General features: G+C 38.1%; 1 protein-coding gene across 2 annotated transcripts; it reads left to right on the top strand.

Moving 5' to 3' along the window:
- Positions 1 to 642: 642 nt before the first annotated feature.
- Positions 643 to 24582, top strand: elovl2 (ELOVL fatty acid elongase 2). 2 transcript variants are annotated; one of them, XM_073940552.1, is made up of 8 exons: positions 643 to 740; positions 4629 to 4692; positions 17344 to 17531; positions 17645 to 17722; positions 22171 to 22342; positions 22528 to 22652; positions 22800 to 22934; positions 24217 to 24582. In XM_073940552.1, exons 1-8 carry the CDS (start codon positions 738 to 740, stop codon positions 24337 to 24339), a joined length of 888 nt encoding a protein of 295 aa, XP_073796653.1. In that variant the 5' UTR covers positions 643 to 737; the 3' UTR covers positions 24340 to 24582.
- The last annotated feature ends 330 nt before the right edge of the window (positions 24583 to 24912 follow it).

The following is a 24912-nucleotide window of genomic DNA, read 5'->3' as shown; positions in this document are numbered from 1 at the left end:
CCAAATTTGGTTTTAATTTTGGCTTTCATGATTATGAAAATTGATAATAATCAGTATAAAACAGTTAAAAATTTCTCTACATACATTCATACCTATTCATGTTTTTAAAAGCACGAAAGATAATGCGCTATAGGGGTGGATGTCCCGATTATAAAAGCTAATCTACACCCTTGCATAAGCTACTATAGTAATTTACTTACCCCTTTGTTTTGATATTTTTTTCTCTCTGTAAAAATGCTATTTATTTAAATGCAGTAAAATACAATAAACCTGTATTTTCCTTTTATATTGATCCCCTGATTGTGTTTGTGTTTATCCATCAATACAAAAAAAAAATAAAAAAAAATTAAAAACACTTGATACTTCATACCCCTTAGCCTATTTCCCCCCTTAACTTTTGATAACAGGTGGTTAACTAACAAACTGAAAACTTTTTTGCGGGTTCCTGAGTTCTCGCTGTGGGCCCTCGCAGGGTTGGCTTGGTTCAGACTGTGAACCTGTCATCTGATAGTCCATGCTATCGTAACAGCCAAGAAGCGAGTCCCTATTGGTCATCCTCACTTCCGTTACTCTTTTGGCATGACCGCGCCACCTCGCGTCACTCGCTATGGGCTTTTGGGTTCGGACGCGGATTCATTCGTCCTCTAATTCATTCATTCACAGCAGAGGAGCGGGCTTCCTGGATCGGTCCACAGTTTTCAGCTGTCCCGTACTGCTGTTTAACGGAACTAGTAAATATGGTAAGGACCGCCGTGTTAACCGGTAATACATGTTTTGCGTGAGATTTCTCATTGATGAGAGATGCTGATAAAGATAACTTTCTGGTTTTGTACAATCACATGGGAATCTAAAAACTCTCAGCTTCACTTTTCTGAGTACGCAAGTATGTCTTTATGCGTTTGCCTTTTAGCAATGATTAATATTCCATTTCTTACTAAACTTTTTTTTCAAATATTGTTGACAACCCTGTAAATATGCATTGTCAGGTACAACCACGTTTTAAAATCACATTTTATTGTCACATCATCAACAACACATGTGGTGAACTTGCCCTAATCTGAGTGCAGAATACAAATGCCTTTTCACTCACTCACTGTCTCACACACACAGACTCACACACACAAAGTATATTGTAAAAATGCATAACTAAAATAAACTAAATAAAGAAAAATAGATTAAAATGCACACAAATAAATACATAGATGAACTAAAATGCTTTTATAATTCGATGTTTCTTTTTTAAGAATACGATTAACTTTTAACACACACACACACACACTCACACAGGGGGTAGTGAATAACCAGCATTCTCTTCCACTCTCAATACCACAGCTGAAGTAAGAACCCCAAAATGTTCCCAGGGCAGTACATTGTGTGTGAGTAGCTGTGGATAAAAATATATATTTGCTGAATGTAAATAAGAAATAAGAATCACATTTAAATGTAGTTTTATTACACACACATGCATGCTTACTTATCTTAATGAACATAATGAATCAGATTTTTTTATGCTGGTGCGGAAAGTGTGTAATTATTTTCAGATAAACACATGGTATAAAAACACTGTATAAGTGGAATAATTTACTTTAGTCCATTCAAATATTATCAACTGTTCCACACACAAGATGTAAAGGCTTAACCAAATCATATGTATTATACTGTAATATGACTGTATTATCCAAGAAACTGCTTATGCCTAAAATAAAGAAGAAAATGCCTAAAAAAAACTTTGAATCCAAGCCAAGTACCCTATAAAATGTCCTACCATAATTTTGGATTGCAAGTCTTTGTACTGGACTGTCTGTAATTAATTATAATTATATTACTGATTAAGTCTAGTCATCTTTATTTCTATGCATTTTTGTACAATATCATATCCAAGTCACATTTACACACAAATTATGCAAATTATGTTTTAAAAATACATATTTGTGATTTTTTTTACTATATTAATATTGAACATGTTTATATTCATATTTACATGGTGGTAAATTGACGCACATAAACACTATGTATGCATGCACAATTCAATCAGAAAATACACATACTGTATTCATAAGCGGTGTGTGTAATGTACTCATATTGCAAGCATTTAATATAGGCTCAGGGTTAGGGTAGAGATTCAATATACAGGTATGGAAATAAAATATATTGTCTTTACAGTATAAACACCTCAAAGCTTAATGCAGTGGTTCTCAATTCCGGTTCTCAGGACCCCCTGCCCTGCACATTTTGTATCTGTCTTTTTTGACACAAACAGCTGAGACATACAAGTATGTTTGCACTTGCCACCATTGAACTTTTCTTTTTTCAGTTTTTGTTGTTTTACATGACTATTTCCATGTATGTTTTTACTGTCATTTCACATTTGTACTGTTTGCTGTATTGTTTGCAGTGTTAGCTAATTATTCCTATTTTGACTAATAGAATCTGAATAGAATATGAATGGGGGCCAAATACACCTTGTTTTTCAACTAATTATGGAAAACTTACGCTATCATGGCTATTATCAATTCATGGTATTTTAGTATACAAGCAAAATAAATATGTGTAAAATAACTTCACTTCAACATTTTGTATAGTGATGAAAAAAAGCAAAACATGTTTCAACTGTACTCCATCTACCCTACTTGACCTACAGTATCTTTTCAGGGCTATTTTGGGTGGATTCAGATTTCAAGCTTTTACCCGTGCCTTTTGCTATCCTTATAATTCAGATTAATGTCCTAATAAACTGTTTTTGTGTTCTCCTGATTTTTCTCAAAAATGCTAAGTAGTAAATTATATAATTTTTTTTAAATCATATAAACACATTTCATTAATACATTATTACAGTAAGTACATTTCAACAAATGATTAATTTCAGTGTAAGTACACATTGGTTTGAGAAAGGCCACTTAATATAAAGTAGGACCAATTTTTTCCCCTTAACAGCACTTAAATATTAGGCTTGTGTGAACTGTGATGTGAAAAAGGACACGCTATGAAATGTACTTGTTCCATATTAAGAGATAAAAATTATCTGGTGTTTGGCAGGTCTTACTATTTAGAAGAAAACAAAAAGAAGAACAACAATGTGCAGTATAGCATTGACAAAAATTATTAATCCAATGCTGTAACTGGTAATCAGCAGAGGTTTTAGAGTAGCAATGATTATAACAATGAACCCAAGTACACCAGACAATTTACAGCAGGTCATCCTGACTGAAATGCTGTGGAGAGATATGCAAAAACACTCAAGAACTCCTCCAGTATTATCTGAGAGACTGATAAGGTCATAGATAAAATGATTAATTATACAGAAATCATTAATAAAGTAATACTTATACAGAAAATTGTTAATTATATTAACTTACTGCTAAAAGTTGATGTACAGGCATTTGAATAATAGGATGTCCCAAGTTTGCCACCTATTGCTATTCTGTCTTGATTGAAATTTTTAACATAGGATGATACATACAGTTGAAGTCAGAATTATTAGCCTCCATTTTTCTTTTCTTTTTTAAATATTTCTCAAATGATGTTTAACAGAGCAGGGACATTTTCACAGTATGTCTGATAATATTTTTTCTTCTGGAGAAATTCTTGTTTGTTTTATTTCAGCTTGAATAAAAGTGGTTTTGATTTTTTTAACCACCATTTTAAGCTTGATAATATTAGCCCCTTTAAGTTATATATTTTTTAACGATAGTCTACAGAACAAATCATTATACAATAATTTGCCTAATTACCCTAACCTGCCTAGTTAACCTAATTAAGCCTTTAAATGTGACTTTAAGCTGTATATAAGTGTCTTGAAAAATATCTAGTTAAATATTATTTGTCATCATGGCAAAGATAAAATAAATCAGTTATTAGAAATGACTTATTAAAACTATTATGTTTAGAAATGTGTTGAAAAAAACTGCTCTCTGCTAAACAGAGATTGGGAAAAAATGGGGGGCGAATAATTCAGGGGGGCTAATAATTCTGACCTTAACTGTATATATTTTAAATATGACATAAATTTACTCTTAAACTTGAAACCACACTCAAGAAATGTGTACCTTGAAAACATCAAATTTAAAGTAATAAAAAAACAGATTTTCTTTTATTTTGCAAAAAAAAAAGGTTGTTCCTTGCACATCTCCCCTTATGTGTATGTTATTTCCCATCATGATCTAATAAGTTTGTTACAATACTGCTTTAATCTTTCAAAAATTAGACGGTGTAGGGAGGAGAGGAATGATGACCTCTAAAACAAGAGAGCACATTGTTGTCACTGTAGTATGGAAAGTTTGCATTTTATTTCAGCTATTTCTGCATTTTAGTCTTTTTGCTGATTTAAAAGAAATACAAGCCATTTCAGAGAATACATGGAAAATCCTATTTGTTTGTGATAGGATAAATGTTAAGGTCATAATTTAAAGAATGGGGTCAAAAACAAAAACAATTGGTCAAACATTACGTCAAACAATTATCTAAACAGCTGAAATAGTTTATGCATTTTATGTATCTGTCTGCGTTCATATAGGACAGTTATTCTTGAAGCTTGCAATCTGACTGTTTATGTGTTGTTGTAAATCAGCAGTGAATGCATCTTCTTTAATAGAAATTCTAATATTTGCTTTTCTTTTCTTTTGTTTCAGGAATCATATGAAAAAATTGATAAGCTGTTGAATTCTGTAGTGGACAGCCTATTTGGAGAAAGAGGTTTGCACTTTTAACTCTTTTCCATCTTGCTATTATAAGTTGTGCCATTGTGAATAGTACTATGTAGTTTTAGTAAAGATCTTAGAATGGCCAAGAGGCGACACTCAATAGAACGTTCCATTGCAACAGCAGCGCCCTGCAACAGCCCCGGATTCCGCCATTTTGGAGTGAAAGCGGTTGGCTGTCCATTGGATCTTATTGCTGTCGCGATGGCAAACAGCTGCTTTTTTTTCATTTATTAATTTAAAAAGCGCATTAAAGCTGAGATACAACCTGAAAGACGACAATAGAACACTTACTATCACAATCATCAGCACTTTTAATAGGTATATTTTACAGACTTATAATATGCTGTTGTTCTAATGAAGTTTTCATTCCAAAATGGCCGCCGCGCCGTCTAGTGGCTGTTTCCCAAATTGCACTACAGTGTCGCCTCTTGGTAATCCTATGCTCTTTGGTTTTAGTATAATGCTGTTATCCCCTGTTTGCTTGTATTCAGTGAAATCCGCTCTTAGCAGTTAGTAATTATTTATATTCAAAATATGTGGACAGCACAGTGTCTAAGCAGCCCCTGAGTAGGAAGGTGGCTGGCTCAAATCCCAACCAGGGGTGCGTTTCCCAAACAACGATGGAACTCGCGGCTGAACTCTCATAGTACGATGCATCATTTGGGAAAAGAACAATGTTGTGACGAGTGTTTCCCAAAATGCAAAGTTTGTCTGTCGCAGATCCATCACTTCAACCACGTTAGTTATAACGTAAAAACATAATGGGCTCTAAACTGGGTGGAGTAACAACTTCTTTAGAGAAGAACCCCATAACTTCTTTGTGCAAATTATATTGTTTTACACAAACACACATTTAAAAAAAAAATCCAAATAGTTTTGGTAAAAACATGCACTCGCTTTCCATATTAATTGAAATATATGTAAATGGCATATAGGGGCTGTGTTTGCCTTACTAATATTATTGAGAAGTTGAACGTTACATATTCTAGTCTAAAACTTAAAATCACTTACAAAAGCTAACACGTATTCTAATATATAAATAAATAATGAGGCTATTTATGATAAAATAAAATGTAATATTTATTAGAAATTAAAAAATCATACTTTAATAATAATATTGATTATGATGATGATGATAATAATAATAATTATTAATATTATTAAGTAGGATATTATTTATTTTTATTCAAATTTTTTTTTTAAGTCTACTTTTACAATTTAACACATAAACCACTGCAGAAAGTTCTAAACAAAAGGGCTATGTCAAATACAATACAGATGGCCTACTTAATAAATAACCTACTGTAAATTAAAATAATTAACGCATGCTTTTTGTTTTCACAAGCTTTGGAGACGTAACATAAATTCCGCTTTTAAATAATTGGTCACCTATAGCTTTCGTCATGAGGCTGTGTTCAAAATGACATCGATGTTTTCAAAGTGCACTGTGAAGAGAGCACGATTGTAAACATGAAGATCGTAAAACTGTAAAAATAGTTTGAAAGCAAATTACACCTAAGAGAGATGACCTTAATGCTTTTTTTATTTTTAATAATTCCAACGTTTAGAATGTTCTAAAGGAAAAGGGCATAGGTGGGGTAAGTGGGAATAGAACACAGCCAGGAACTACGTTTTAAACTACAGCACCAGAGCTGTAGTTGCCAGTGCTCAAGTCTGCGAAGCAGTTTGCGAATGTTCGTTAAACGATGGATTTGGAAAACTCAAATCAACAAACTATGTTTGTAACGACGGAATTTGGGACCGTAGTTGGCTAACGATGGTTTTGGGAAACGCACTTCAGACCAGTTTCTGTTTAGAGTTTGTGTGTTCTCTCTGTGTCTGTGTGGGCTTCCATTAGGTGCTACGGTTACCTCAGACATTTGGTATAGTTGGCTAAAAATAGTTGCTGCAAAAATGCTTACTGTGTGAATGGAAGAGTTTGTGGGTGTACATTGAAAAAAATTATTAATTGGATTTACTTTTTTTAAGGTAAGTGCCAGCAAACAATTTATATGGGATGAATTTAAACAAACAAATGAAGGTTGAGCATTACTAAATTCATTTTGTGTTTAAATTCAGTCCATATAAATTGTTTGCAACAATTTTGCAAACATCATTCTTTTCAGTGTACTCTTACTGCTGGGTTACGGCTGAAAGGGCATTCACGGTGTACAACTTATGCCAGAGTAACTGGTGGTTTTCACTGTGACAACCCCTGGAAAAGCAGGGAATTAGCCGAAGGAAGATGAGTGAGTTTTGAAAATACACAAACGTGCAACAAAAGCAAATTAACCAGATTTAAGAACAGCCATATTAATTATATCAATTATTACAAATTTTCTCAGAGGGTTCTTTAGTTCTTTGACGACTCAACAAAAAGTAGTTATGTCCTAATTACTAACTGAATTATTAGCCTCCCAATTTATTCCCCCCCAATTTCTGATTAACGGAAGGAATATTTTTTTAACACATTTCTAAACATAATAGTTTTAATAACTCATCTCTAATAACTGATTTTTTTTTTTATCTTTGCCATGATGACAGTAAATAATATTTTACTAGTTATTTTCAAGACACTTCTATACAGCTTAAAGTGACATTTAAAGGCTTAACTAGGTTAATTAAGTTAACTAGGCAGGTTAGTGCAATAGGCACGTTATTGTTTATTGATGGTTTGTTCTGTAGGCTATTAAAAAATATGGCTTAAAGGGGCTAATACTATTGAACTTAAAATGGTGTTTAAAAATTTAAAAACTGCTTCTATTCTTGCTGAAATAAAACAAATAAGACTTTTTAAACATCATTTGGAAAATATAAAAAAAAATAAAAGGGTTGCTAAAAATTCTGACTTTAACTGTATGTCTCAAGAACAGTCAGCACAGTCAGTCCAAAGCTAAAGGTAAAATCTGCTGCTGTTTCATTAATCTTTAGCAATCTTTGTAATTAATGTGGTTATTTGAATTCTACTCACATCTACTCTTACTCCTCCTTCTAGCTGCTTTTTGCAGGCCAGCAGCAGCATAGAAAAGCCCCCAAAAAAATCCAAATGCTCCACCAACCACCATTATACATTAAACAATATTAAATTTGCATTCCTCAGGGACAACAGATGCAAATTAGTTCTATAGCTAACTTTGGCACAACATGTCATATACACGTCCCTGTAAAAATGAAATAATCTAAACTATAAATTCATTCTCCAAACTGCTCAAGCCTCCTTCCCTCAACTTTGAACTTTGTGACAGTACTGCCAAAGACAGTAACAGGAGAGCGATCACTGCTGAGAGCTTCTGAAGAGGTCTGGCAGCATTAAAAAACGAGTGACAGAGTGAGCGCACTGATTTTGTTCTGTTGTATGTGTTATAGGGACTTAGGGAAGAATATGCAACGGCACAAAATATCCAATCAGGGAGCATTTTCAGATCTCTGTGTTGCTTGTCCACTGGCACAGAGCACTAGCATTTGCTAACAGAAATGACCTCTGCTGTGTTAGGGGGCCAAAAACTCTAGGGCAGTGTGGAGGGGAGGCATAACCAAAGCAAGAGTTATGCATTTTAAAACTAGAATGCATTCATGTAAATGGGGTCTTAGCCAAGTGGTGTGACAATATCCAAGATATGAGATATCAGCCAATCAGTCCTAACAAGCCATTGCTAAACTTTGAACTAGTCTGCAGTTAATAGATAAAGCAAACAAGCGTCTCACTAGACAAGTTTTAATGAATGAAGATCGTAAATAAGGTAAAGAGTAAAGAGTTTGCATAAGTCATCACAATGGACAGAAGCACTTTTTCTGACAGTGAATAGAACGTGTATATTTATGCATTTTTGCACACAATACATAGCATAACATTCATAAATGCATCATCTGCAGTATATTTGTGCTCAGAGCCATCAAATTGTATATTGTATGGAGGACCTAACTGGGTAGGATGTGGAATGGAATCAATTATTGCATTTTAATAATAAATATTCAGCATTTTGTCAGAATAATGGTCTAATTAAAAGAAGTTGACAAAAAATAAGCATCACTTAGAAACAAGTTCTGTCTTGAAGTTGCAAAAAAAGCAGATGCAAAACATTTCATTTCACTTCATCAAGGTTTGTAAACTTTTTACCATGTTTTAATATTGCAGAAAAACAATTCATACCTAAGCAAATTGACCACAGTTTTTTTTCAACTCAGACTCATTCTGGAAAAGTAGCCCCGCGGATGTTTCTGGAGACCGCGAAATATGTCCCGGGAGGTACGTATTTGTGCAGTTTTTGGTTTCGCGAATCCGCACTGTTCACGCATTGTTCCCGCCCGCGCTGTTCTTATGTAAAAAGCTGCAAGAGGCCGCTGTCGAGCGACCATCTGTCCGACTGACGGACTGGCTGAATGACTTAACAATTGACTGGGCGGCCGGCCAATTGGCCGACCCAGCCACCCTCCTCCTCCTCCTGCTTCCCTAAACCTAAACGACAATTTACGAAAGCCGTGCAGAAAAAGAAAAGCCCTCGTCCGATTTTGACCACGTTTTTGGATTTCACCGCATTCCCACCCCATTACGAACTCGTTCGCTTTATTTTTTTGATTCTGTGTTTTGTCTTACCTGATTTCTGGAACCGCTCTTCCGTAGACTCGTACTCGGTCATCGAACCCAGCCTGCTCCTCCTTCTCTAGGCCTCCGCTCTGCCGACGTAACACTTCAAGCTAACCGAACAAACTGGTTGCGGCGGGAAAGCCCTCCACACAGAGGAGGTGAGCCGTCAGCCCAGCCGGCGAGCATGAAGAGGAGTGGCGTCACACCATCCAGTAGCGTTTGCTTGAAAAAACTTAATGCAGCCATACGCAGACATACAGTCTCCAGAAATGTCCGTGGGTTGTTTTCAGAATGAGCTTGGGTTGATTTTTTTTTTAGATAAAAGACTTCTGAACGTGTAAACGTAAATATTTTTTATTGACTACGATTGGACCATTATAAAGACATCATAACAGCTGAAATGGCTATATGTACTTACTAATAAATGTTTGCTCCTTGGCCTCTTCTTAAAATCTTTGAGCTCTTACCATAATCTACCATTAATCCAGATACTTGTTTCTAGAAATTCTGTTTTTGCTCAATAAAATAATGATTTATCTTCAGTGGTTTAATTAGCTGGCGGTGGCCTCAGAGCCGGCGAACTCTTACTTTCTATTTATGACCAGGGCTGCAGTGGTAAGACCAAAAGGTCTTAATTAAGCACAAACAGTACACGCTTAAGAACACTCATTGATAACAGAGATTTGTGACAAGCAATTGTGTAAATCTAATGATAAAAAAGCTATTAGCAAACTAAAATACGGTTCAAAGTCCACGATTTGCTTAATGTCACGTGCAGTGTAAAACTCATGGTAAAGGAAAATTTTAACTACAGTGTTTAATGAAGTAAAATATCAGCACACTAAGGGCCAATCCCAATTCAATTTTTGTACCCAAACCCCTTCTCATTTGCCCTTGAAACAGAGTGTTTTTACCCCTAAGAAATGGTATAGCACTACAGCGCCTGCACACGTCATCATATGTCATCATGATCTCTTGCTTCATACAAGTATGAGTTTGACGATGGTGACTGCTGCAGTTATTTCAGTTGCAATATTTTTTGGTATTTATCTTCAGGAAATTATGGAAGGCAACAATATCATGTTAGCAGAACGATAAAATGTGGCAATAAGATCGGAACTGTACTGTGCATTTACATCGTGGCCATTTTCCGTCAATGTAAACACACATTATACCAGACACTGTAAAAAGCTCATTCCCACTAGACTTTTCTGACAGGGTATTCCAGTGTCATCGAGTGTCAGAATGTTGTGGAACTATTAAACAGGAGTTGTTATTAGGGATTATAATTTTTTTTTTAAGGCTTGATGGTAAAACATGAACACCGTCATGAATGTATTAAAACATATGCTTGTTTGTTGTAAAAATTTGCAATAATGACAATAAATACTCATTTGTGCCTCTCTTTACTTCTGTTCCGTGTGCCGCCATGCTGTTATTGTAGATGGTGTATTCTAGGAAATTTTCTTACCGCTTGGTTTCAAGTGTGGTCCTGAAAAATCTCCATTTCAAGGGGTATCTAGCCCTTTCCGTTAACCCTAAAAAAGCCCTGAGACTTAGGATGCCAATTAAGGGAAAGGATTGGGCCTAAGACCAAATAATATGCTCAACATTGTGCTGTTAACTCAAACCATTTACATACAAACCAGTAAATTGGCAATTTGCTAAAGCAAGTACATCACATTTACAATACTTAATATATCATATTATTTATTTGTTGTGATTGTCATGTTTAACAAATTATTAAAAAACTAAATGTTCTTGTGATGCAACATTTTTAATGTAGCACCTTAATTTTCGCTGCACAAAAAAACAAAAAAACATTTTTATTATTATTTTGATCAAGTAAACTTGTTTGGGTTATGTCCCTGGAATCAAGCTTCCGCTGTTCCTGGCCCTTAGTGGTTGACCTGCATGCAGGGGCAGCCCTCACCTAACCCCCAAAAAGTCCTCACTAGGCCCACACAGGACCTGCATTATAATCTACAGTACAACAATAAATCTGTTTCACACATTTTGGAAAAAATATTAGAAATTATACATCATTCATTACTGTATATATATGTATGTTATGTTTGTACTTTCTTTTTGTCTTTCTTAATGGCATTCTATCTGTACCAATGTTTATAATGGGAACCAGTTAATCCATAGGCAAACACACAAATCAGGGGAAAAGTAACCACTCTTCACTTTTGTCAACCCTAACACTTCATCAGCCTTCACTTATGTCTGTTCCCTCCCCCCACTTTTCACTTTCGTCTGCCCCCCAACCCACCTGATCTTCGCTTTCGTAAACCAACGGCACATTCATAATACAGGTCCTCTTGCACTGCTTATGTAGGGGGGATTTAACTGCAGTGTTGCAGGATCTTTACAATTTATTAACCATGATGATAAGCATGAAATCAGTCAGTTTCTGCATCCCTAATCACATGCAAAGCAAGTAACAACATACAATCATATGTTTTAGCTCAAAGCTTCCTGTGGTTGTACTCCAGATGACTGTGGAGATTAGTTGTGTTATATCTTTATGTGATCATAGTTTGTGCCATGTCTGTTTTTTGACACATCTTCTCACTTTTGCCATATGTCAGAGAAGCAATTCCTTTATGCTCTGAGGCACCAGGTTTATCTTTATGCCGCAGTGCTCTAGGCAATAGCGCCATCAGTGTGTAACTGAGAGTTATACAGAACACGGGGATCTGTGTTTGTCTTTAGTTTATTTCCCATGCAGTCCCCAATATAAAGATAAATCAGGTCAAAGGCTGACAGTGATCTAAACACAGTATTTAACACTCATACCTTTGTGCCAGGTTTCTACTGTAGACATACAATAAGTGAACCTTGCTGTTGTTTTGCCAAATGGAATGGGCTACATGCTAAGCTAGTGCATTTCAGAAAAAATATCAGACATACTGTGAAAATTTCCTTGCTCTGTTAAGCATCATTTGGGAAATATTTTAAAAAGAAAAAAATCAAAGCGGGGCTAATAATTCTGACTTAATAATAATAATAATAATTCCTTACATTTATATAGCGCTTTTCTGGGCAGTCAAAGCGCTTTACACAATAGGGGGGAATCTCCTCATCCACCAACAGTGTGCAGCATCCACCTGGATGACGCGACGGCAGCCATTTTGTGCCAGACCGCACACCAGCTGATTGGTGGAGAGGAGACAGAGGCTGCGTCCGAAACCGCCTACTACTCAGTAGGCACTGCATTTGAATTTAAACGAACTACTCGGCCGTTAGAAAAGTACGTTCTATACAGTATGAATGTAAAAAGTATGAAGGGAATTCAGACGTACTACATCCGCCATTTTGTCACGGTCACGTGACCTACCTGGGTCAGTTGCGTCGCCTCCCTTCCATTCATGAATTCTCTCACGGGGCATTATGGGATAGCGCAGCGTGCATGGGATGCGCACTTCAGAATCTTGCCGGAAGTAGTAAGTCATCCGGGTACTTTCCGCCTACTGATTTTCGAATTCTATGAATTCGGACATACTACTTGGCTCGCATACTGATTTTAGCGTACTATATAGTATGGAAGTATGCAGTTTCGGACGCAGCCAGAGTGATGAAGCCAATTATGATATGGGGAGGGTTAGGAGGCCATGATGGACAGAGGCCAGTGGGCAAATTTAGCCAGGATGCCGGGCTGAAACCCCTACTCTTTTTCGAAGGACATTCTGGGATTTTTAACAACCACAGAGAGTCGGGACCTTGGTTTAACGTCTCATCCGAAAGACGGCGCTCACTGAGCAGTATAGAGTCCCTGTCACTATACTGGGGCATTAAGACCCACACAGACCGCAGGTTGGGCGCCCCCTGCTGCCCACACTAACACCACATCCGGCAGCAACCTAGCTTTCCCATGTGGTCTTCCATCCATACTGACCAGGCGCAGCCCTGCTTAGCTTCATTGGGTGACCATGTGAGAGTTGCAGAGAGCTAGCTGCTGACTTCAACTGTACACAATTCTTAACTGAATTACTGGTATTGATGAAAACTGTTATTACCTGATCTTTAAATTGTATTAATAGGTAACTTACAACATTGTATGTTTGCAAGGAGCCTAAATACAAAAATAAATAAGGTGGTACAGTTGCAATTTGAGTCAGGATATTTTTCTTTGGGAAATCTGTCATAAATTCAGGGCACCTTTTAAGATGTTGGCATAGACCTGTGACCCACTCCAGTGACTCAAAAGTGGAAAAGAAGTATGGAGGATGCACATTGTTATCCATTAATTACTGTGTATGGAATGCAAAATGTATATATAATTAATAATCTAACCCTTTGAGGGGAACATAAAAGGGAAACCTGATAGGTCCCCTCAAGCTTGATCAAGGTAGCAGTCTTAATCCTTACACTTGAATAACTTTTTGTTCTTTAGCAGTAAAGTTGCTTATATTCATATCTTATGAAATTGCCTATAATCAGTTTTGGAGAATCCCTGTTGTTTCACAATACCATTTGCATTATCTGTATTAACAGCATTCAGATAACTAGAGTACTTTGTACCTCAAAGCAGTATGTCATAATGATTCAGATTTGGATGCAAAATGTGTCCTATATACTGTAGAGTTGGAGACTTTTGCACAGTATTTCTTATTATATTTTTCTGTGGAGAAAGTCTTGTGTCTTTTAGTTTAGCTGGTAACTGTCACAAATTGCAGCTGCAGAAACACAGACGCAAGGAAATAAAGCTGAAAGAGTAGTACAAAATCTTTTTCTTTCATATTTTCTCTACTTTTGTAATGAAGAGTCAATGGATATGGGACCCATGTGCAACTTTTACTAAGAAGCTTGGTAAAACAGTTCCCAGGGCCAACAAACTTGTTTAAGCATAGGAGGAGTTACTCGGCTGCATTCAGGGGAAGCAATAACTGGTTCAGGGACAAGAACAGACATAGGATGAGTTCATGGGCAACAGAGTGTATTTCAGGGACAGAAGTTGGCACTCTGTTGTGTTCAGGAGAAACACTTGGTTTGGGGACAATAACAGACACAGGACAGTGTATAGAGATAGCAGGAACTGGATTAAAGACAGACGCAGACACTCTACAAGGTACAGGGTTTGGAGCTGATACTGGTCAGAGGTCAAAAGTCTTCACATAGTGCTTGGTGACTGAAGCCCTCTCTTGAATACTTTCAGGGGCTGAAGACGTTGCTCTGTGCGTAGAAGCTGAAGACTTCATCACACAGCGTCAGGGATGGATAAATCTCTGGAAAATGATTGTGAAGTCGACACTTCACTGTGGTCTGGGGCTGAAGTCTTTGTTTTACGGTGCTTGGAGTCATTGCTGTAAAACACTCAGGGGCTGACGTTGGCCCTGCGCTATGCTCTGGGGCTGAAGCCTCAATTTCACAGTACTGATGCCATCTATCGAAAACACTCAAGGGCTACTCTCCCTGAAGCAGGAGCAGGTTTTGCAATGGCTATCTCTGGAGCAGAGGCCCACTCTGGGACAGCTCTCTCTGGAGCGTAAGATGGCTCTGGAATGGCCATCTCAGAAGGGTGAGCGGGATTTGAAAAGACTCCGGGCATTCACTTTTAATGGAGTGACAAGATCTCTCTGTAGGTTTGCCAAGAGAGGCAAATAACACAGAAAGGCCTCTGCAGTGGAGTTAATGGACTTTTTGGGACTGATATGATGGATAGCAAAGAAAAACTGGGCTGACTAAATCTGTTTTTTTTTTTTTGGGACAAAAGGACCATGGTGTTGGGGAACATCTTTCGTCACGTACAATCGGCAGAAACAGCACACTTCTTCATCTCTGTAGTATCTGCAGCAGACTTGTGAAGGTGAAGTGGCAGGAAACACTATCGAGACAGGAACAGGCACTGTAGGCTGGAACACGGGAATTGACTTGACAGATCTTTGGATAATGGAAGGAAATTCAGTGGTTTCATAATGGGACTGTGGTAGAGTCAAGAAGCTCAGCTGGAGTTGGGTGAGTGATAGCTCCATGGGTTGATTTAAAATTGAACAGGACTGAAACTGGGTCCAGGTTTTAGCCAGTTTATTCTGTCATGACTCTGGAAGGAGGATCCAAATGCAGAATGTGGGGTGGATGGACAGACAAAGTGAAGTGGGTGAGTGATGGTGGTGAAGGCCTTGGACGAGTCACTGTAGAGTACAGTCACTGGAGGGTTGTAGTCTCTCAACCAGTAGCAGCTTGGCAGAGGATACCAGCAGCCGGTAACTCACAAGGGGCAGGGCTGGACAGACCAGGGGCCAAAGACGAGAAACAAGACACACAAAAACACGAAGGGATATTTTGCCCAGCATATGTAAATGGGTTATTAAATCTATCTCACCCAAATAATTACATTAGACTAGAACTTCTCCTAATTTTTGTTTGTGTCAATAGAGCGGATTGCTGGATTCACATATGCCAAACGAATCGTGCTAACTGGGCAAACGAGACCGGTTCCGAAACAAAAGTCGAGGTGTGAAAGCACCCTTATGCTGTGTTCACACCAGACGTGGAACGCGCGGATAAATTGCGCTATTCGCACGTAAATAGCCGCGTGAACATTTGAGGTTACTCGCTTCATTTGCGCGTCAAACCCCGCTTCATTCGCGCGTCAAATTCACTTCAGAACAGACGCGGATTCGCGTGATGGGCAGGGCTTCTGTCTGCCCGGTGACTCTAGCTTCATAGCTAAAGGGCTAACATGGATTTTATGAAGAAAATAACAGTGGTATTGTGCTTTATGAAGGATGATAAACAGCGTCGATACGTTTAGAGCCGTGTCTGAGTCCACTACATCCTTTCAGAGGTGCATCCAGCTCTTTAAGCTCATAGACTCCTCCAGAAACTTAACCTGGCTGATGGAGGTTTTCAGCAGTGCTTCTGACTGAGCCCAGCCCAGTTTGATGAACTTCTTGGCGGTGTCTGCTGGGGGATTTCCCCTGGGACACCGACAACAGGCGATACGTCACAATCACGCCCCCACAAGAGCAAGATCCTGATTGGTTAACGCTGCGCGAATTTCCGTGTGTGTCCGAGTGATTCGTGCAAAACGTGCATTAAGTGCATCAAATGCGCAAAACGCTCAATTCGCGCCACGCCATTCATGCCATGCGCACCGCCCAATTCTCGTCATTCGCGCCGCGCCATTCACGCGTATCGCGCCGCAGGATGTCTATTCGCGCGTTTGCATTGACTTAACATGTAAATCACTTGCGCTTGACGTGCGTTCCGCGTCTGGTGTGAACGCAGCATTAGTCCTGATGAGAAGTGTTTTAGGTTAGTCACTATTTAATCTTAAGAAGTTAGCTGAAAGACATATTTTTATTTCACCTAAACATCTGCTCAAAGCTGAAGGAGGAAAAGAAGTGGAGGGCTTAGTGGACAGGTAGAGTTGAGTGTCGTCAGCATAGCAGTGAAACTGTATGTTGTATTTTTAAAAAATGTGACCAAGAGGCAATAGATATATGAAATATAGGACTGAACCCAGTACGGAACCTTGTGGGACACCAGTTGTGACAATCTGAGATCTTGACTTAAAATTCTTAATTTGGACAAACTGAGTATGTTCTGCGAGATATGACTTAAACCATAAAAAGGGGTGTCAGAGATCTCTACTAAGGCAAGCCTATTCAAAAGTACTTGAAAAGTGTGAAACTGTGTCAAAAGCTGAACTCAGGTCCAGAAGAATAAGAATTGTTAGTAAACCAGAGTCTGTTACCAGTAGTAAATCATTAGTAATCTTGACAAGAGCAGTCTCAGTGCTATGGCTGGAATGAAAAGCCAGACTGGAAGAGCTCAAATTAGTTGGCCAAATTAGATGAATCAGCTCCAGTTTTTTTTAGTACTGGGGTGATTACAACCGTTTTAAGTGAAGATGGGACAGATCCAGAATCCAGTGACGTGTGAATTATGTTAGTATGACAAAATATAATCATGCATTCGGTGCATAGATTGTTTTCCCTTGGCCACTTAGTTTTCCCAAAAAGTTTGAAAGTATTGTATTTAAGAAGATTGCCTGAAAATGATCTTACCCAGACATATTGAGTAAGTGACATGTTTGTTTGATGTCAGATACCCGCGTGAGAGGATGGCTGCTGCTGGATTCCTACACACCAACATTTTTGCTCACCATCACCTACCTCCTAACAATCTACCTGGGAACAAAATACATGAGAAACAGACCAGCATACTCACTGAAAAATGTTTTACTGCTGTACAACTTCTCTGTTACTGTATTGTCTTTCTACATGCTGGTTGAGGTAAGTGAGCATACAGTTTGTTTGGATCTTACAATAGCAGTCCATGTGCTCATCTGCCAATGTCGAGTTCTCTTTAAGCGATTACCTAATGCTGTGCTTCATGTGTTTGGTAGCTGATATCAGCAGTCTGGTCTGCAGGTTACCGTCTTCAGTGTCAGGCACTGGACGAAGTTGGTGAAGCAGATATCAGGGTAAGAAATACAGCACATCCCATTATTTCGTTATGCTGCTCAGACCATTTTTGTTGCTCGTGAAAATACTGATGCTGTAGGTACTGATACAAGTATGACGCTCTCATATATCTATTAAATGCAAGCTAGATTATTTGTATCAAAAACATTTTTTGGTATGCTGGTTGAACTACTCTTTACATCTGGATTGCACTCATGTTTTCCAACAAAATTTTATCTAAACAATATTCTAAAAGCATGGCTCTCTTTTTAAAACCACAATAAACAATGTGCTTGGCTTTGGGATGAAACACGTTGGTAGACACACGCACTTATTATGCTGCTAATGTAATAATATGCACCCTGAACTATAATATTTTCTCACTGGAGAATGAGATAATCTCTCACATCTTGTCACATTTGGTCACCGGTCTGCAGCTGCCTGTGCACATTCAAGTGGTTTGTAGGATGCATGGCTTTAGAGTGATTATCCAGGGTGAGCAGGACCATTAGCTTTCACAACTGCTAACAACCTTTATTCAAGCAATATTATTCAAGCAACTGAAACAACAGTTATTCTGCTATTTGCAGATTTATTTGCATATGCGGTTTTCTTACCATATTAATTTTATACTTATTTTGTAGCTTTAAACTATAAATTTGAAGGCCTAAAGATAGTTCCACACTTAGCTGATGATTGTTTATAAAGCTTGTTTGGCATGCTGTCCCAGAAGAGAGCCCTGAGCTCATAAGATCCTCGAGCACTTGACTCCCTCCCGTTTGCAAGGCGAGAGGGGAGTTTGAGCTTCACAGGTAGATTTCGAGAACTCCCCTGCTGTAGTAGCTAATGAACAGATAGCGATTGCTTTTAAGCGATAACTACTTACTAGGAGCATGTCTATGGTGCCGATTTGCATTAGTCAATTAACTTAGGGCCTACTCACACTATGCCCTCCATACCGTGCCCAGGCCCGTTTCCCGGATCGTTTGAGAAGTGTGAGTGTGCTGAATCGGGCTCAAGCACGGTTCACTTGGCCGGCCCTGGCCCGGTTGGAAGAGGTGGGCCTGAGCGTGATTCACTTGGGCTTTGGCGCGGTACACTTGTAGTGTAAGTGCAAAACGCGCCAAAGCCCAAAACTGAAAGCGAGACGTGACTTTTAAGGGACTGTTCCATATGGATTTATTAATCATTCTTACTGTTCAGTAAACGCAAACTGCTGTACATTATTAAAGACTCAAACTCCTCAGTGCACGACAGCTGTGCACCTTCAGCAAACCTCATTCCTGCAGCACGAGAGCTTTATGACTGTTTATGAGTGCCAAAAGTGACGGATCTGTGCTGCGAAATATCTGACTGCGTGTCCCTGCATCCCTAAGGACTGTTTGGCGAAATATTTGACTGCATGTCACTGCATATCAAACGACTGAAACGATATAACTAGAGAAATCTCCATTGTGCTGAGTGACAGCGCTAACTGAACAGCGCAGCATCGATGACGTAAGCATGCCCAGGCCCGATTGTATGTGAGTGCGGGCTGTCGGGGGAGACGGGAGGGGGAACAAGCATGCTTTGGCCTGGTTCAAGGCAACTGTACATAGTGTGAGTATGGCCTTAAGTTGCATGGTTTTTGGATGGTGGGAGGAAACTAAGGAACCCGGGGGAAACCCACGTGAGCACAGGGAGATTGTGTAAACTTCAGACAGAAACGTCAGCTGGCTTGGTAAGGACTAGAACCAGTGACGTTCTTGCTGTGAGGCTACAGTGCTAACCACTGGGCCACCATGCCAACCATCTAGGAAAGAAGGAGGAGTAGGGGTGGAAGGGGGGATTCTTCAAAACAAAAATGGCTGTCATATGAAACTTAAGGTATTTATAATGGCTTAGGAATCGTCTGATTGGTGAATTATAAATTAAATAATGCGGGGCCAGCTGCAAGCAATTATTAGCGCGTGATCCTCTCGAAATTAGTTTATAAATAAACTTCACTTAAACTTACTTCAAAATGGCTGTACAGCCGTACTGAGGCCTGTTGCACAAATTTGGTCTGTTTTTGCAAAGGTAAGTTTGAGTTTAGTTGAGTTTTCAGACTTAAGAAGCTGGGTTGTGTTTCATCAACATGGTTACTTACAGGTATGCCACACAACTAACCTGCTCTGGGGCAGGACTTATAATGGGTTAGAGATTTCGAAACCAAACCGGATCAATCAGCTGTGAGAAAAGTGACATATATCTGGTGCTATAAAGTCACTCCCACTCCTAGGCATCTGTTTTGCTCCAAATTAAAGCTTTTGATATGCCTTGCTCTGTTCTTAACTGCTACGTGGGGTCGAGTCATCCATCTGGTCTGGAATATTTAGCATGCTAAATATTGGAATTTCATCTTCAAGGTGTCAGTGACAGTGGTGGAAAGAGTACTGAAAAATCATACTCAAGTAAAAGTATCATAATGTGCCTAAACGTAGTGCAATTACAGTAAAAGTATCTGTTGTAAATATTACTCAAAGTAAGAGTAAAAAGTAGCCCTTTCAAAAGTACTCAAGAGTAGTGAGTATTACGCTGTATAAAGCTGATGCATTTACATGTAAATGTAACATTCTGTAGTGCTTTTAGTTATTCCCCAGCAGGCACATGTAATAAGACGTTAATATTCGGTTGGATTTAGGTTGTGATGTCAGGTGACCAAAATGTAATGTTTAGCCAGCGTCTAAAGACAACATTATTTTGATGTCCAATAACAACATCAAATGATGTTGATATTAGGTTGATTTTTGGTTGTCAGATAGAAAGTGACCAAAATCCAATGTCGAGCCAACATCTTGAACCAACATCATATTGACATCAAATGCAGACATTTATTTGTCAGGTATGTCAACCAAAATAAAACGTCTTATAGACGCCATAGTGCTACCGTCCACACAATGTCAAGCTGTAACGTCATTAGACGTTGATATTTGGTTGATTTTAAGTTGAACATTCACGTAGGCCTGACATTGGTGACAGATGTCAACCCGATTTTTATTTCCAAACAAAATGCAACGTCCCCACGACGTTGGGGTACAACTGCAATCTGACATATTGATCTAGACAATCCACCATTTTAAAAGGAGGTCAAAAATCAACTATGATTTACAGAGGTAAAAAATTACTTTAGAAAGATGCATTGTGAGCGGCATGGTGGCTCAGTGGTTAGAACTGTTGCCTCATAGCAAGAAGATCGCTTGTTCGAGTTCCTGCTTGGGCCAGTTGGCGTTTCTGTGTGGAGTCTGCATGTTTTCCCTGTGTTCATGTGGGTGTCCTCCGGGTGCTCTAGTTACCCCCCCAGTCCAAAGAAAAACATACATCTCTCTGAGCAGTGTCTGGGAAGCTTTGGTTTGTTTATGTATTTGGAGTTAACAGGCCAAATTTAACAGTTATTATTTCTGCACACGTTCCTTAAATATCCATGTTTGAGGTTTGCTAAATTTTGAGTTAATGACTATTACACTCTCGCACAGGAGTGCGTTAGCAATACTGTAGCGTCAACCGCTTTGTCATCTGACATTTGTAAATGAGTAGTTGTGGTAAACACTGCCTTGCCAAAAAAAAAAAAAGAAAACATTATTATTATTTAATTGGACTGTCTTCGATTATGGTGTGTTTATTTCATAGCAATTTACAATAGTTTCATATTTTTTTGAATCGACAATGAGAGCATCCCAACTCTCAGACCATGAGATGATTTATTTAGTAAAATGTACTCCAGTACAGCTTTAGTAATTTAAGAAACATTTTGTGGAAATGAACTTTTCTCACATACTGGAAAATAGTCATGGGAAATGCATTTGAAGAAAGATTAGCCTTCCTGTTTGTTCTTTTTTTTCAGCATCTGTTTAACAGAGAAGATTTTTTCAAAACATTTCTAAACATAATAGTTTTGATGACTCATCTCTAGTAACTGATTTATTTTATCTTTGCCATGATGACACTAAAATATTTTACTATATATTCTTTAAGACACTTCTGTACAGCTTAAAGTGACATTTAAAGGCTTAACGATGCTAATTAGATTAACTAGGCAGGATAGGGTAATTAGGCAAGTAATTGTATATCGATGGTTTGTTTTGTAGACAATTGAAAAAATATAGCTTAAAGGGGCTAATAATTTTGGCCTTAAAATGGTTTTGAAAAAATTTAAAACTGCTTTTATTCTAGCCAAAATAAAACAACTAAGATTTTCTCCAGAAGAAAAAATATTATCAGACATACTGTGAAAATTTCCTTGCTCTGTTAAACATCATTTGGAAAATATTTAAAAAAGAAAAAGAAAATTCAAAAGTGGGGCTAATAATTCTGACTTCAACTGTATGTTCAAAGATAGTGTTTTATAAACTAAAACGCTTTATGCTTCATCAGTCAGGGGGAAAACCAGAAATATATTAATCAGTGCACTTAATTTTTATTTGGCATTTCTTTTGTTTTACATGTATAGGTAGCAAAAGTACTATGGTGGTACTATTTCTCGAAGCTGATTGAATTCCTGGACACTATCTTCATTGTGCTGAGGAAGAAAAACAGCCAAATTAGTTTCCTGCATGTGTATCATCATGCCTCTATGTTTAACATCTGGTGGTGTGTCCTCAACTGGATACCATGTGGACAGAGTAAGTGAGCCAGGAGGACAACATGTGTGTCAGCTATTGTATCAAGCAATTTTTCATTAGATTTAACATTAAAATTAGTAATATTTTTTACATTTCTGGAAATGCTTAATTGAGACAAAATTGTGCACATGGTCAAGTGCAATAATGGTGCAGTTCAAGCTAAATTTTGCAACATCTTTCTCCAGGTTTCTTTGGGCCAACTCTAAACAGTTTCATCCATGTCCTCATGTATTCTTACTATGGTCTGGCAACCATCCCATCTATGCACAAATATCTGTGGTGGAAACGTTACCTCACCCAGGCTCAGCTGGTCAGTAAGCACACTAGCATACTGTGCTCTTATCCCATTTCCTTTTCTATTTTCTTTCGTCCAGACATGCCTGCCTGCCATTTTAATATGTTATGTTCACTTCTTTTTATTCCATGCGTTTCCATAACTTTCCTCTTTTTGTCTCAGGTTCAGTTTGTACTGACTATAACACACACAGTAAGCGCATGGGTCGTTCCATGTGGTTTCCCACTGGGATGTCTGAAATTTCAAACCTTCTACATGTGCACACTTGTGGTCCTGTTTGTCAACTTCTACATTCAGGTGAGATTTAGGTATACTTGGAAATTTTAGATATACATGTTTGATATAACTAAAATCGACAGCACAGCAAAACTTCCCATGCAAGTGGCATATGAGAAGAAAATATGGTGGCTATTGTTATTGCAATGGCCTCAATGTTTGATGAAAGTATGACCTTGTGACCTGTATGTATGTATTTATATAGCGCATTTATCGTGTATGGCCATACACCCAAAGCCCTTCACAATCATGAGGGTTGTCTCTTTACACCACCACCAGTGTGCAGCGCCAGTGCACTCACCACACACCAGTTATTAGTGGAGTGGAGAGACAGTGATAGAGCCAATTCAGTGGATTGGGATGATTGGGAAGCCACGAAGGTTTAGGGCCGAGAGGGAATTTGTCCAAGACACCAGGGTTACACCCCTACTCTTTGTGAGAAGTGCCATTGGATTTTTTTTTAATGACCACAGAGAGTCAGGACCTCGGTTTAAGTGTCTTATCTGAAAGATGGCGCACACTGACAGTATCCGCTTGTTAAGTGTGACGTCACGCGGAGCGGCTTCCGGGTCCAAGCGCTGTATTCAACTGAATGGGGAGATTCATGAAATGGTAATAATAAACGTTTACAAAGTGATTTAATACTTTCGAAAGTCACGATCGCAATATATATGTCCATGCCTAATATCCGATGGCCAGAAAGTGATTCATTGTTTTGTAAATTGTTAAAATTTTGGTATTTGTTATGCAGCAAGCCCAGAGATTGTTGTGTACACTATGATTTATGTAAAATTACCTTTAATATGTGATAGGAATAAAACGCTATCATAAACGAATGGTTTCTCCTCTCAAATGAATGGCGGCTTGGACCCGGAAACAGTATACATATGTCACAAACATGTCACCACTTAACAAGCAGATAGTGTCCCCTTTAATTTTTACTGGGGCATTAGAACTCACACAGACCACAGGTTGAGCACCCCCTGCTGGCCTCTCTAACACCACATCCAACAGCAACCTAGTTTTCCTATGTGGTCTCCCATCCAGGAACTGACCAGGCTCAGCCCTGCTTAGCTTCAGTGAGTTACTGGTCTTGGGCTGCAGGCTGTAGCCTAAAAAAATAAAAACATAAATAAATGAAAACAAGTATTTCTGATTATAGCAAAAAAACACAAATGCTATTTTGAAGTGTTCCACTTCTTTTGGATTGGGCCTTTGTATGTCATCGGGGCTATTGCTGTCTGTGTTCTGTCATGCTGCCAGTGTTACCAGTTGTTAACTATTAAATTCTTTTACTCTACAGACATACAAAAAGAGGAAAACCGAGGGTGGCAGAATGGCTAAGGTTGGATATCCTAAACACAGTCATTCCAATGGCGTTTCATCCTCTCTAAACGGAGCCAACTCCAAACAGAAGCTACAGTGATGCCACTATATGACCAATAGATTGGATGTTCTCAATCCAGTTAGGCAAAATACTGGTGTAACAATAGCCATAATTATAAATAGAAACAATTAAAAAAAATTTTAAATAACATTTTTATAACAATTTTCATATCGTTGTTTTACATTATGATCCTCCCAAGTTTCTGGGCAATGTAAATGATGTACAATAATTTTCAGTGGGAAAAAAATGTATTAAAAATAAATGCATCTGTTATGGAAAACATACTTGCAAGTTTATAATAGCAAAAACAAATATATATATATATATATATATATATATATATATATATATATATATATATATATATATATATATATATATATATATATATATATATTTAAATCACATTTGCTTATATACAGTAGCAGATGGATTTATTGATTGTGACTTAGGGTGCTTTCACACTTCATCTGCTTGGTCCGTACCCAAGTTCGATTGTCCCCCCCTTGCCACCTTTTCAGTTGGTTTGTGTTCACACCGTCTTTTTTTCCTTCTGAACGAGTTGCTGTTGTGTGGACCATTGTTACTAGGTGACGGTCATGAGACAAATCT

The sequence above is a fragment of the Danio rerio genome, chromosome 24 (assembly GCF_049306965.1).
Source record: "Danio rerio strain Tuebingen ecotype United States chromosome 24, GRCz12tu, whole genome shotgun sequence".
In the NCBI taxonomy this organism is placed as follows: Eukaryota; Metazoa; Chordata; class Actinopteri; order Cypriniformes; family Danionidae; genus Danio; species Danio rerio.
Note: the sequence above shows the minus strand (reverse complement) of the source record. Positions and strands in the feature narration are given on the sequence as shown.

Coding starts and splice junctions, on each gene's coding strand:
- elovl2 (XM_073940552.1), top strand. Junction 4,693..17,343: donor CAGCCTATTTGGAGAAAGAG/GTTTGCACTTTT, acceptor GTTTGATGTCAG/ATACCCGCGTGAGAGGATGG. Junction 22,343..22,527: donor CTGGATACCATGTGGACAGA/GTAAGTGAGCCA, acceptor ATCTTTCTCCAG/GTTTCTTTGGGCCAACTCTA.